Below are 13,965 nucleotides of genomic sequence, written 5' to 3'. Positions count from 1 at the left end.
AATGATGATAATGGTAATGGTAATAACTATAATAGTAATGATAACAACAACAGTCATCTTCATCAACATAATCATAATTAGAATCATTTTTACATTATTATTGTGTTGCTTTTCTTCCAAATAGTTTAAAAAATATGGTTCTCAGAATATATTGTTGTGTATTTTCAAGCAATTTGCAGGCCACTTAACTCATTAAGCCAACTATGAATACTCTATTAGTGGTCATCCTACATTGTTATTTCGGGTTGCTATGGAAGAATATTCTTCACTCAGAAATTCAAATTCACACTTAAACATCTCAAAATCAAGCAAAATGAAGCTCGCATGGCGCAGACACTGATTACAAATTCTGAATTTCAATTTCGACACAGATACACTCCCATAGCTACCATTAATATATTCCGCACAAGTCTCATCAGAATGATTGCCACTTGTCCCAAAACCGATTGAAAAATCCATTACCCGGCATTCGTGTAGCGTAACGCACAAGGAAACCCTCGACAACAGCGACAACATTGAGACGGATTATGTAAAACACTGAAACACAAGAGAGTCGCTGGTTTCATAATCAGCGTGTCAGACACAACAGTGAGCGTGCCATACATTAGCTCCATGACTTCTGCTCAGTAGCCGCTGAACACGACTCAGCACTTTTTTCCCTCACATGTTGCAGGAATGAGGTGCGGCGGCACGTAAGTAAGGCAGGACTCCACGTGGTGCCGGTGTCAGGAAGACGTGGGCCGTGAGGATGCCACATGGTTAATGAACTCAAAGGTTAATGTGTAGACCAGGCCCAGACAGCACACAAATTAAACTAGCACACTGAAAACGGACTTGCTGAAGATGCTTGCTAGAATATAGCATATTCAAGCATATGGAATTCGTATATATACAGAGCAGCCATTTACATGCAGAAAAAGAATCATGATATTAGCTGATTAATTCATGATACTCGGTGTATCATGATACGAGTCATTTCTTGATATTATAGGATTTGTAATTCTAGATGTTTCACAATATTAGTTGTATTATTAGACTAGCTAATTTTGGTCCAGATCAAATTATGATACTAGCTACATCGTGATGCTAGTTGTATATTAATACTAGCTGTATAGTAAGTAATACAAGTTTATTTTTGATAATATCCGTGTCGTGATACTGGTTTTATCATGATACTGGTTTTATCATGATACCAGCACATTGATATAGTTGTATCATGATACATGTTATATCTTGATACTAGTGGATTTGTGACTCCCAATGTTTCACAATATTAGTTATATTATGGTACTAGCTAATTTTTTGGTCCTGGTCAAATCATGGTACTAGCTATAACATGATGTTAATTGTATAGTGATACTAGCTGTATCATAATTCAAGTTTATTTGTGGAACTGCCTTTATTGTGTTTCTAGTTGCATCATGATACTAGCCATATCATGACACTACATGCATCATGATACTTGTTGATTTTTGGTCCTGTTTGTTTTGTGACACTAACTATATAGTCATACTTGCCATCTTGATGATACTAGGTAATACTAGCTGATTATGTCATACTGGCCATATCCTGCCATACTACCCGTACCATCATATTGTGATACTTTTTGTGTTGAAATACTAGCTTTATTATTAGACCAGCTTTATTTTGATATGAGCTAGTTTGTGATACTGGCCACATTGAGAAACAAGATGATACTCAGTCGTGATACTAGCTTCTGTGTCGTATCATGATTCTAGCCGTATTAAGATACGAGTTGCCCCGTGATTTTGGTTGTGATGTGATTCTAGCCGATATCTGATACTGCTCGAAAGATGATACTAGTCATACCATATTAACTGATGTGTGATACTAAATGTATCATAATACTAGCTGTAGTACCTATTTTTCGTTTTTACTTTTTCGTCCCTGTTGGGAAGTTTTATAATGAATAATGCATGTAATTTATAACCAGTCAATGACTAAATTGGAATTTAGTAAGCGTAAAAGAGTGAAGAAGTTTGTGAGCATTTATTTAAATATACAAACACCAGTGGATGAGTAAATTGCCTTTCAAAGGAAGAGAGTAAGTGCAGCAGGACTGCACAATATTGCTAACATGGTTTAGTGTTGTGTTGATGTAAAATCGTATTCCAGTTTGAAGTAATAAAGAAGGATTAAAGCTAACGTCCTTTTCGCTAAGTCGGCAGATTGTGGACGTTCGCTCATTGATTCATTCAAAACAATTAGAAAAGTTTTCCTCATTGAAAAAGCAGTGAACCGATATGTTTGGCTGTCCTCCCTCTAAATGGGAAGCAGCAGGTTTGTTGTGATATTGGAAGCCTGTTTTTTAATTGTTCCAACTGTTCTTTTTGTGGCCGCCAACATTTTGTGAGGCTATTAGATGCAAAATGTCACGTGCGCCCTTCATTAATGGGAGGTATCCGTTCAAGACGTGAGGCATCGGCCAACTGCGCTTAATCATTCAACGGCTCGACAACACCAAGGTCAAGCTCGGCTTTCTTCTTCCTCTGTTTTCTATTCAGTACAGAATTTCTAATAACGTGTCTCTTATCCGCTGAACCTTGACCAAATGTGTTCAACATTAAGCGCCTGGAAAAAATGCACTTGGAGCGTGGTTGCATAAACAAACAAACTGCAAAACCTCAGACCTTGTGCAAACTTTGCCCCTCCTAGCAAAGAATAATTGTGAATTTATTAATTTAACACGTGTACTCCGCATGCTAGAGTGCATTTCGTCTGCAATTAGCATTTGAGTGTTTTCCAAAGGCCCTGATAGACCAAACCGACGTCGGAGGTCGTGAAGCGTTATGGAGGTCGAATGCGCCGTCTGTTTGGTTTAGTGGCCACCGTCGTAGTGTTGTAACCCGTCTGTAAGCGTCTTGGGGACGTTTACGTATGTTGAATCGGCGTCGCTAGTCGTGACATTTGGTCACTCTGATTGGCTGTTAGCTAGCAAATCAGCGCGTGGAGCTCCAACGGGAAGTGACAAATGCGGAAAAACAGTAAGCGCGCCTCCGCTGCCTTAATCGTCTTACAAGTACAAGAGCGAGGGTTGACAATGTAAGTATTTCACAATACCGTGTCAAGAACGTGATGGTTTACCTCGCGTGGAAGTTCATCGTGAACGAAGAACAGAGCTGAATGCATTGTTTTTATAATCCGCCCCCGGCCAACAGCTTTCCGGTTGGAGTTTTCTAACCATGAGAAATGGTGACTACCGCCACCGATGGTATGGAAGGGTATTGCATCTCACGCATGCGCAGAAGGTACTTTAATGGTCAGCGTCGCTGTCTGTCGTTGCGGTGTATCCTCCGGCGTGACGTGCCAACAGCCAGCCGGACGCCACAGGGGTAAGCGTCTGTCACTGTTGGCCAGCGTCTTTTTGGTCTATCAGGGCCTAGTTTTCTCAGCTCACACGATTCAAAATCAACCAAAGAGGAGCAAATCAGGCTTTGCTGCAAATAATTTTGTGATGATCCAATCTGATTTGTGATACTGGCCATACGGTGATACAAAAAGTATCATGATAAACGCTTGGCAGTTGAAAACCATCTTAATGGTGCCACCGACGCATACTCTGCTTCCACAGCAAGGAAACCAATATGAACTGATGGTAGCTAGCTAGATGTTGTGAAGCGTGCTGCTGCCATCTTACGACGGGGGTCTGAAGCGCACAATTTTGCTTGAATCTCAAGACAAACAAATCGTAAGCAGTGGTTAATATCTAAAGGCACCATGGAATATGATTTTTTATCAATATTGTCCCTATCAATGATTTGAACTGTATCGTGATACTCCTCGTATCCGATATGACAGTATCTGATTTGTTACACTATGGTGATATTCAGCATATCAAGATTGCGATCTCAAGCTACTAACTGTAACAAGGTGCAAGCCAGGTTATAATACCATCTGTACCATGATATTGGCCATATTGTGATACTCAGCCGTATCATGATACTAGCTATATCATGATCGTAGCTACAGTTTATAAAATGCATTCTCTGGTGTTTTGGCCAACTTTAAAGATGCAGCTTTTGATTTTATTTATTTATTTTTACATTTTTGACTCAAGTACTACCTGAGGGCAGCACGACGAAAGTGGTTAGCATGTCTTGACTCATAGTTGAGAGGTTTTGGTTTTGAGTCCTCCATGGATGATACTACTCTTGGTTTCATTCATCCGGTCATTCCTTTTCTGTCAGCTGGAGCATTTCCCAGCTGACATTGGGCTGAGAAAAGTGGGGTACACCCTGGACTGGTCACGTATAGACATACAAGCATTCATGCTAACATTCACACCAATGGACAATTAAGAGTTTTCAGTAAAAGTAGCATGCATGTGCTTGGAATGTGGTCAGAACACTTCCTAAGTCCGTACAGGAGGGCCCGAATCGGGATTCGAACCCGGAACCCTTTGGCTGCGAGTCAAACTTGCAAACCACTTCCACCGCATTGCCCTTGTCGAGGTCCCACTGTGTGAAAAGTTATTTCAACCTACCCATGCTGAAAATCACACTGTAAAGGACAAGAACTTAAAGCTTGTTAATTATTTTGGAGTGTGACTCCATCTTACACTTTGACTTTCAGTCGATTCCGAGGTGAAATCCAACATTTGCCCAAAGGCTTTTTTTTTTTTTTTTTTTTATTCCTTTGTGGTGGCCAATGTCAGACTTTAAATAAAGTTTGACTATGCACTTTTTCTTGAACCTTTTCGACAGGAAAGGTCATGCCCTATAGCGCGCCGTAGTTCCTTTGGTGCACGGAGACATCCGTCACGCCGTGGACCTGTGTGAGCTGATTGCAGTGCAAAGACGCCAGTAATTTCCTGGACCCGGCAAGCGTGGGTACCAAGTGCTCGGTCAGGGAGACGGTGGCTCGGCTTCCGATATCGCTGAGGGAAGGGACGGGAAATGACAGTTACAAAAAGTGTGTGTGTGTGTGGGGGGGTGTTGGGGTGGGAACAGCGTTGGATGTTTTTCCACTCACCCGTAATGAATCTTCCGAGCGGTTGCAAGGCCCAGTCCCTCCACGTGGAACATGACCGACTTCAGCACCAGAGGTAGAGGGTTAGTGAAGGAAATCTCCACCGCTATCTTCTCCCCGACGACAGCCTTACCGACAGGCTGAACCAAAGAAGAAGAAGTTCATTTTGACATTTGTTTTCCTTTTTTTTTACCTCTGGAGGTTTCTATTCGTTTTCTGTCATTCACCGCCATTGACGAATGTACTTGTCTTTTTACAGTCCAGCCATTAAATCCCAGGAACGTATTTATATGTTTATATTTATATACACCCTGATTTTTCCAAGCCCACCCATTTGCCACATTCTGGCTCCGCCCCTGGTTGGGAGGCAAGTTAAGTAACCAGTCGTTGAAATTTACAAAGAGACTCACATCCTTAGAAAGAACGTTCTTGCGTACATTCCTACCGTACTTGGTGAGTTCACAAGACTTGTACGGCCTAATTCCGAGCAACCACGTACGTAGCTTTCACGCATGTGCATTTTGCGCGCACGTTACATCTATATTATTGCCACAAATTTTCCCCCGACTCATGTCTATTGCATTTTTCCATTTGGCTTACCTTTAAGAGCAGGTCTGGAGTCCTGAGTCGGAAACTGAACTGAGTGGCGAGGACCTGCTGCGTCTCTTTGACCCGGCCCGTCAGCATCAGCATGAGGGCGGCCTGGTCCACCAGTTGGTCCTTGTAGTCTTTGTACTCGAGGGTCCACTCCAAAACCTCCTCTAATGGAATAAGGATGACACACACTGTTAAAAAAAAAAAAAAGCCCACTGCAATCATGCAAGTGAGTGACAGCAGTGCTGATCTGTCCTGCCATTTGATATATTGTGTTTGTGCTCAAAACCAACCGAGGCAGATGGCGGACTGCCAAGACTGATAAAAATTGTGGCAGACCCATCAGCGTCCTTCAATGTTTAAATGTGGTGGAAGCAGGAGGCTACGCTTCGAGCTCGTAAACAGTCAACTGCCTCTTCATTGAAAAGAGAGCGCGGAATTCAATATAGTCAATTGGGAACTGCGAAAACAACACCACACACACAAAAAAAAAAAAAAAAAAAACAAAGGAGGAGAGTGAGGGTCTTTTATCCAACAGGACACTGAGGGCTTTTGGAAAACAAGAGTCAAGTGGCATAGCAGACACTGTGGAGTAGATCACCGTAGCATCCAGAGCTAAGTGGTCTCCTTTTATCTAAGAGGAGACTGCGGGCAGCGAGAAAATGGATAGCTGCAGCAATGCGCATAATGTGAAACATGACATTGCGGTGTCAAGAGGTAAGTGGTCTATTTTTAGCCAGGAGAAAACTTAAGGGCAGCGGGGAAAACTGGAGGGCTGCAGCAAAGCAGCTATTCAAGAGGAGACTACGGCCATTGAGAAACGTGATTGTGCAGCAAAGTGTAACCTGTGGAATGTAATATCACAGTGTCCGGAACTAAATGGTATTCTATTATCCAAGAGGACAGCAAGAAAACAGCACTGGAGCAAAGCAGAGACTGTGGAGTATAACAATTCAGTGTTCATAACAAATTGTCTTCTTCTGTGAGAGAGGAGACTAAGGGCACTGAGAAAACATAGTTCTGCAGCAAAGCGTAGAATATGGAGAAAAAAAAATTAAAAATACAATACTGCAGCATCCAGAGTTTAAGGGGTATTCTTTTACCCAAGAAGAGACTAAGGGCACAAAAGCATAGATTGTGGAAAACAGTACCACCGTTTCTTGACCTTAGAGGTTTTCTTTTATCCAAAAAGCAATAAGAAAAGGGATCACTGCAGCAAAGCAGAAACTAACTAAGACTGTGTCCAGCATGGAGAGGTCTGCTATTATCCAAGAAGACACTGTGGGCTGCAAGAAAACTAAGCGTTGAAGCCAAATCAGGACAATGGGGTATAATGCTGAAGCGTCCTTAGTGAACTAAGGGATCATCTTTTATCCAAGAGGAGACTGGCAGCAACAAGAAAATAGGAGAGCTGCAGCCACATTGAGATTATGGAGTAAAGGGAATTCACCCGTAGTGGGCAGCAGGTCCAGGTTGTTGTGGTCTGTCTTGACGGTGGCCTTGTGAACGCCGGTGTAGTACATGATGGCCACTTGGCTGTGCAGGATGACGTGCCGATGCTCCGCGCTGCTGTTTGTCAGCGTGACGGTCAGCTGGGCGTCGCGCCCCATTCGGGGGCCGTCGCCAGCCATGGACACCTTGATGAGGACGTCCTCCGCCTCGGGGGAGGAGTACGCATCCGCCTTGGAGCCGTAACGACATGCCGTCTCCACGGCGATCCGCTCCGCCTCCGTTCCTGAACGGACAACAAACGACGGGCACCTTTTCCAATTCAAATAAGCGGGAGTCAATCGCGAGAATGTTTATACGGTGAGGCCGGCGGTACCTTCGGGATGCTTGTAAAGGTGCGTGATGTCGCTACGTTCGTCCGAGCCCACGGCCTTGGTGCTGATGAGATGACCCACGACCTTCTTCTCGCTGTGGATTTTGGAGAAGGTCCCGTCCGGGTTCCTCTGCCAGTAAATTTTATCGCTGTTCACCTGAGGATGCCCGGAGGGGAGAGGAAAAAGATAGCTGGGAACAGATGCCAAGTGTCACTTTTGACGGGCGCCATATGGCTGAGTGTTGATACGCGGCGCACGCGGGTACGCTGTCAACGCTCAGCTCGGCCCTGTCCTGTCCTGTACACACTCTGGTTTTGTCACTCGTGGAGGTAGGTGGCAATGCTGAGCGGCAAGATTCTCTGTCTAGCGCTCGTAACATCGCCGGGTTGACACCCGAGCCGGACTCCGGTTAAGATACATTTACCCTTCAGCAAAAACAAGAAGTTTACAAGCTTTCGCTTTAGAGGACAAATTGTTTATTATTATTTTTTTTTACAGTAACAAATAATCTAACGCGTTACTTTTCTCAGTGAAGTAATCTGACTACAGTTACTTTACAGGGTCAAAATGTATTCCTGTACGGTACTGTACTGTCAAGTGGTAGTACCGCTAACTGCCTCTTGGGTGTAGCAATGAGTGACATTTGATAGCACTTGAATCACATATTTTTCAATCACATTTTTCCCTCACTCGTGTATGTGGGATAAAATTAAGAATTAACCAATAATAAATACAAGAGGCACTATTCCTAAAAAGCACGCAGTAAACAACTGTATATTATAGATCACGTAAGAAAGGGGAACCGCGGCATTAACAGCTTGAAGTGAAGCATTCGTGAAGTCATGCGTGCACAATGTCACATTTGGCCCAAATGCAGGAAGGAGAGAGAGATTCACGTTTTCAAGCTGGTAGTCCAGTCACTATTTTGTGTTTGTGTCAACTAAAGAAAATAATAAGTTACGATGCACACTCCGTGCTGTTGACAAAGTGTTATCTAGCTTCAAAAACAAAAAGGATCGCAGCACATCCAAGCTTACAGGTACATTGTAAATGTTAAGTTTGCCATAACAATATTAAGCGTTAAATATGTCCGGCCAAAAGAGACTTACTTTAAAAAAAAGAAAACAAGTTAAGTGAAGACTAGAAAGACTACTTTTGAATAAAAACAAGTACCGGTATCCATTTTTGTTAAGTGAAATCCTTTAAAGAGGAAGTCAACCCAAACATATTTTTTTTAAGAATATGTTCCCAGCAGGCCCACTAGTTGAAACTGTATTGGGATTATTTTTGTGTTTGTGGAATAAGTGTTAATGCATTCATTTTTAGCCATCTGTGGGGGCGGCCATTTTGTCTTCTGTCGACTGAAAATGACATCACAACTGCTCCAAACGACCAATCATGGCTCAGATTCAGAAAACAGGTCAGCCGTGATTGGTCGTTGTGAGCAGTTGTGATGTCATTTTCAGTCGACAGAAGACAAAATGGCCGCCCCGAGAGATGGCTAAAAACAACTGCATTTTGCTGCTTAACTTATATTCCCCAAAGGCAAAATGAATCAGAATGCCGTGTTTCAACTAGTGGGCCTGCTGGGAACATATTCTTGAAAGCAATATGTTTGGGTTGACTTCCGCTATAAGACTCATTAAAAAAAAGCACTCATCTCAAGTAAAAAAAAAATTGTTGCCTTTACTGGATTTTCCTAACCAAAAAAGAAACTTTATTCTTAAACATCACTGTTCAAAATGTACTACCAATTAAGTCTGAGCAAAACTGGTTGTCAATTTTGTGATTTTATAAAGACGTGCGATCGATGTACAAATTGGCAAAATAAAGGCCTCCGCACTAATAAACGCCTCCCCGTCAGGAAAGACATCATCACCGACTAACCTCAGCAAACACAAACTGGGCGTCGTGCTTGAGGAACACTTGACCGTTGCGGATGGCGGCGACAGAGGCGGGGCCGCAGCGGAAGGTGCCCTGACTGGTCTCCTGGGGCGTGGCGTCGAGCGCTTGCCAGCCGCCATTTCCCGGGGGCAAGTCATGACGAGCCATCCAGCAATCGTTCCACACATGGAAATTCCTGCACGGAACAGACATTTGCAATCAATCAGCATGTAGTCACTATAAATAATATCTTATTTGGATATTCATGTATCAAATATTTATACTGTATGTACATATGTATTATGTATATATATATGTTGTTATATATACATATTATGTAAATGTGTTCATCTACCAATGCCAACAAAGCACAGTGGCTGGGAGAACAATCATTTAACTTAAAATCCTTGTTCGAAACCCTAAATTTAAACACTAACTTAAACCCAAAATGTATACTCTAATCCCATCTTGAAACCCCAATTTCATGCTGTAACATCTGTTTGAAACCCCCTAACCAGGCTTAAAACCTTAACTGGGAACCCTACTTTGAAATGCTAACACTTGCTTAAAAGCCTACTTTAAAGAACTTATGTATGTTTGAAACCCTAATTTGATACCTTAATCCATCTTGAAACCAAAATTTCAAGCCTTGAACCTGACTTGGAACCCTGATTTGAAACTAGCCCTTGGTTGGAACCCTAAACCAGGCTGGGAAGCTTACTTTGAAGCCCTAACCAAGGCTTGAACCTGCAATTTGACACCCTAACCTGGTCTTAAAACCTAATTTGAAACCTTAACCCTGATTTGAAACCTTAATTTGAAATCCTATCCTCTCTTGAAAGCATAATTTGCTACTCTAACCAAGGCTTGAAACTCTCATTTGACACCCTAAACGGGTCTTGAAACCCTAATTTGAAAGCCTGACCCTTTCTTGAAACCTTAATTTGAAACACTAACCTGTTTAAAACCCCAACTTTGGCTTCAAACCTTAACTTGAAACCCTACTTTGCAGTCTTAACATTTGATAATTTGATACTAGCCATTGTTTGGAACCCTAACCTAGGCTTGAAATCCCAATTTAAATCCCTGGTCTGGTCTTGAAACCCTAACCCTTGTTTGAAACCGTATGTGCTACCCTAATGCGTCTTGAAACCAGGTTTGAAACCCTAGATTCTTAAAACTGCTGGGTCAAAAGTAACACAAATGGGGTGAAATAGCAAAGCCAGTGCTGGGTCCAAAATGTACCGAGCCAATGCTGAGTTATTTATACCCAGCGCATTGGATTGAGGATTTGACCCAGCACTTTGGGTCAAGATTAAAAAAAAAAAACTAGCCATACTGATGAGTTTTAGCTACCATGAAATGGCTTAATGGGTTATTAATGTAGGTTAAAAATAATACAAATTTCCAATATGACACAGTAGAGGTGCGCACACATTAAATCAGGAGTGTGGAGGGCATTTAAATCACTTGGAGCGTGAGAGTCAGTCCCAGCCAACTAAATAGCATTCGGCGATCAATATTTCTATGATTTATTTATCATTGTTTACATCTGTGCTGTGGCCATCCAATGTTGACACTCTAATGGAACTATTAAATGTTCTTTTATGTACACACTGCAAACGCAACTGGCAACTTGGATCAATTTATTTCAGTCACGACCGCGTCTCAGAACTCAATTTAACTATTCCACCATGATGACACCCGAATGTAAGTCGTCACTCTGGTAGCGAAGCTCACATGAAGCCAATATCACTGGTGCTGTTTTTTTTTTTTTTTTGGTAATATATATTTATTCATGTCTATTTTCACTATTGGGCTGAGCACCAATCATCCATTTCCACTTGGATGAAACTGGTGCCACGATGAGTAAAAAGCGTAATATTGGACACAGCACGGCGAGGACGGCGAGCGCACACACCACACGGAGTCCGAATTCAGATGAGCCAAGGGCTGCAGGTCCTCGTCCAGGTACACATCGGTTGTCAAGGAGACGTCGGTGTCATGGGCTGAGCTGTAATTGGTCACCGTTCGGCTGGGAATGCCCAAACACCTCAACACTGCACAGCACACAAAGTCACCGCATTTGCTTCAGTAAATTCAACGCCGCTTATGAAAGACAAACAAAAAAGTACAGCGGTACCTCGACGCACAAGTTTATCTGGTTCCAACTCAAATCACTTTGATTTCAAATGACCTTTTGCCATTGAATTAAATGAGACATGCCATTAAGTCATTCCTGTTCCCCAAAAAACGTATTTTTTCTGTAATATGTTTGTAGAATAGCAAAAAGAAAAGTTACACTGTGCAGCGTTACACTCTTAACGCTTACAACAATAAAGATACAAATTATCGGCGAAACATTTGACTGTTTTACAATACTTGGGCCTTTATGTGTTTACAACAGCGAGAAAAATCAGCGAAAATCAGATGATTATTTTTTGGGGTGGATGGATGTCATCATCTTTCTTTATCTTACGTTGTAATGAGTGAATGTGTAAAAGATAAATTGGCCGTTTTATGCCAATTTTAAAAGAGCTTAAAATCAGCCGGCCGATTAATCAGTCCAGCCTAACTGTAAACTGCCATTTCAAATAACTCGACCATGACCTGGAAAAATGGATGCTAGTTTTTTTTTAGCATCATGTTTGAGGCTCAAAAATATATCCGCTTAAAGCCTCTGGTGGCTGAAATATATCCCAGATGGTCATTGTGGCATTTTTCAACGCCGCAACAACGAGGTGCTCAAAAGTACCCACGCCAGCGCGAAACAAGCTGGTGGTCACATTTTTTCTTTTTTTGAACCTCCCACTTCTCTGTAATGTGTGCACACTCGCGGCAGACAACGAGGCGCTCTAGAGAGGCCACGCTATCTTGAAGCACAGTCCGCATGCTGGCTGTCAAGTCGTACTTTTCAGTTATTTCCTTGGTTATTTCCTCCAGCGTGCACTCGTGGCCCACAACGAGGCGCTCGTCAATACAGCGGACTATCATTTTGGCAAGCATTTTTGGCATTTTTAGCTAACTAGCGGGAGAGGGTCTAACTCATGCTGGACTGCAAAGTGCATCATGCGGCGCCGTTTTAGCCACACTCCAAAAAATGTGTGAGAAGGCGAATGCCGAACCGCAAATATGCGAGGGTTCGCAACTTACCCGTAGTGACGATCCCGGCAAAGATCCAACACTGGCCGTACTTGACGGGGGTGCCGTTGTTTTTGTGGTATTCCGTCAGTATTTCCATACTTCCGCTCCAGACAGTGGGACATGTTCCTTGAGTGTAATTCCCTGACCAGTTTCCCTCCACAACACCCTGGTCATCGCGAGAGTTGATCTGCAGTAGGTGATGACAGAAAAGACGACAATAAAAATCATTTCAGGTAAAAGGAGACGTATTATGCATCCGGCCACAATTTAAAACATGCCTGTGACACAGAACAAAAATAGAAATGAAAACACTTTTTATTTCATTTTTTTCCATGAGCTTGGATGCCTTTGGCGACGGGCTTATGGTAAAGAAATGAACGCTCCCTCGACGTTTGTGACATTGTGCTGTGTGATAAAAATATTGTGGGCAGCCTAAGGGCCGCCACACTCCACTCAACTATCGTTAAGTGTGCAGGGCTCCGCTTTAAAGTTTCACGCGTGGCCTCGTCTTGGACACTGGATTCGCGACGATTCATAATCGCACGTGCACAATGTGATGCCATCGCAAACTCCAGCCAATCAAAATGCACGGAAGCTTTCCCACAGGTGAAAAATTCATTTCCAGGTTATAAGCGAGGGAGATACGTCGCAGGGTGTGCGGTGCCCCTGAAGGCAAACACAGCAATAATCGTGCTGTCGAATCAGCCGTCCTCATATGCCACACCTAAATCACTGGCACCGATTTCGACGGATTTGTATACAGTGTTTGAAAGAAATAGGCCTTTTCTGTATATAGAAAAACTCTTGGATCTTTGAGTTTAGTTCATCAAAAACTGAGGCAAAAAGCAACAAATTGCATTTAAAGTTCATGTGGAATTTTGACAAAATAGCCCGAGCATCAAGAATAACAGTATTTTGCAGCCTGTTTAGAAAGTATATTTAATCAATCGATTTCAAGGCGGCAGTTTTGTCTCATGCAAATGAGACACTACGAAAAATTTCTACCATACTTGTCTCTGTGCACTAGTGTGGTTCTGCAGCGCAAAAGCATCATTTGATCTACACGTTCAAAATGTGCTTTGCATCTGGAATGAAAAAACGATTCAAGACATCATTTTCTAGATGAATTTAATCAACTCCAGTTTTGATTCATCGATTCATTTCAAATCGATTTTCGATTCATCGTTACATCCCTACCCGACACACACCGGAAAACTGCACAAGTTGAAATTTGACTATAAATCCGATATAATCCAATATGAATTGGATATACTGGTTATATAGTATCACAGGCATTTGTCAAAATAATCTAAAACTAAGTCTGACGACGAATAGAAAGGTTTCTGTGTCAGCTAGGACCAAATGATCCCAATTTCTCACCATGCCCGACACGACTCGCACCACATTGACAGGGTCCCCCCACCCAGATGGAGGAGTTGCACTCTTTTCCAGGACGAACAGACACGCCGCCAGTATCCCGTCGTCAAACTGAAAACCAAAACAAGAGCGATACCCGTCAAACGTGTGCTTT

The 13,965-nt window shown here is 42.5% G+C and overlaps 1 protein-coding gene and 1 long non-coding RNA gene across 4 annotated transcripts in view; one reads left to right on the top strand and one right to left on the bottom strand.

Moving 5' to 3' along the window:
• Nucleotides 1-2,972: 2,972 nt before the first annotated feature.
• On the top strand, nucleotides 2,973-4,907 carry LOC147138837 (uncharacterized). The gene is made up of 3 exons (XR_015088979.1): nucleotides 2,973-3,063; nucleotides 3,180-3,353; nucleotides 4,725-4,907. It is a non-coding gene; the product is annotated as an uncharacterized LOC147138837 (long non-coding RNA).
• Nucleotides 4,025-13,965, bottom strand: part of LOC147138836 (protein-glutamine gamma-glutamyltransferase K-like) — a 27,344-nt gene continuing 17,403 nt past the window's right edge. For all 3 annotated transcript variants that reach the window (XM_086047293.1, XM_086047294.1, XM_086047295.1), the window contains 9 exons: nucleotides 13,815-13,922; nucleotides 12,444-12,621; nucleotides 11,212-11,350; nucleotides 9,294-9,486; nucleotides 7,409-7,562; nucleotides 7,034-7,318; nucleotides 5,590-5,750; nucleotides 4,993-5,129; nucleotides 4,025-4,897 (listed from right to left, as the gene is read on the bottom strand). In XM_086047293.1, coding sequence (XP_085903419.1) covers nucleotides 4,738-4,897; nucleotides 4,993-5,129; nucleotides 5,590-5,750; nucleotides 7,034-7,318; nucleotides 7,409-7,562; nucleotides 9,294-9,486; nucleotides 11,212-11,350; nucleotides 12,444-12,621; nucleotides 13,815-13,922 — 1,515 coding nt within the window. In that variant the 3' untranslated portion in view covers nucleotides 4,025-4,737. The remainder of the gene's footprint in view (nucleotides 4,898-4,992; nucleotides 5,130-5,589; nucleotides 5,751-7,033; nucleotides 7,319-7,408; nucleotides 7,563-9,293; nucleotides 9,487-11,211; nucleotides 11,351-12,443; nucleotides 12,622-13,814; nucleotides 13,923-13,965) is intronic.

Source organism: Filicampus tigris, chromosome 12 (genome assembly GCF_054856515.1).
Source record: "Filicampus tigris isolate MCC_2025a chromosome 12, RoL_Ftig_1.0, whole genome shotgun sequence".
Taxonomy (NCBI): Eukaryota; Metazoa; Chordata; class Actinopteri; order Syngnathiformes; family Syngnathidae; genus Filicampus; species Filicampus tigris.
Note: the sequence above shows the minus strand (reverse complement) of the source record. Positions and strands in the feature narration are given on the sequence as shown.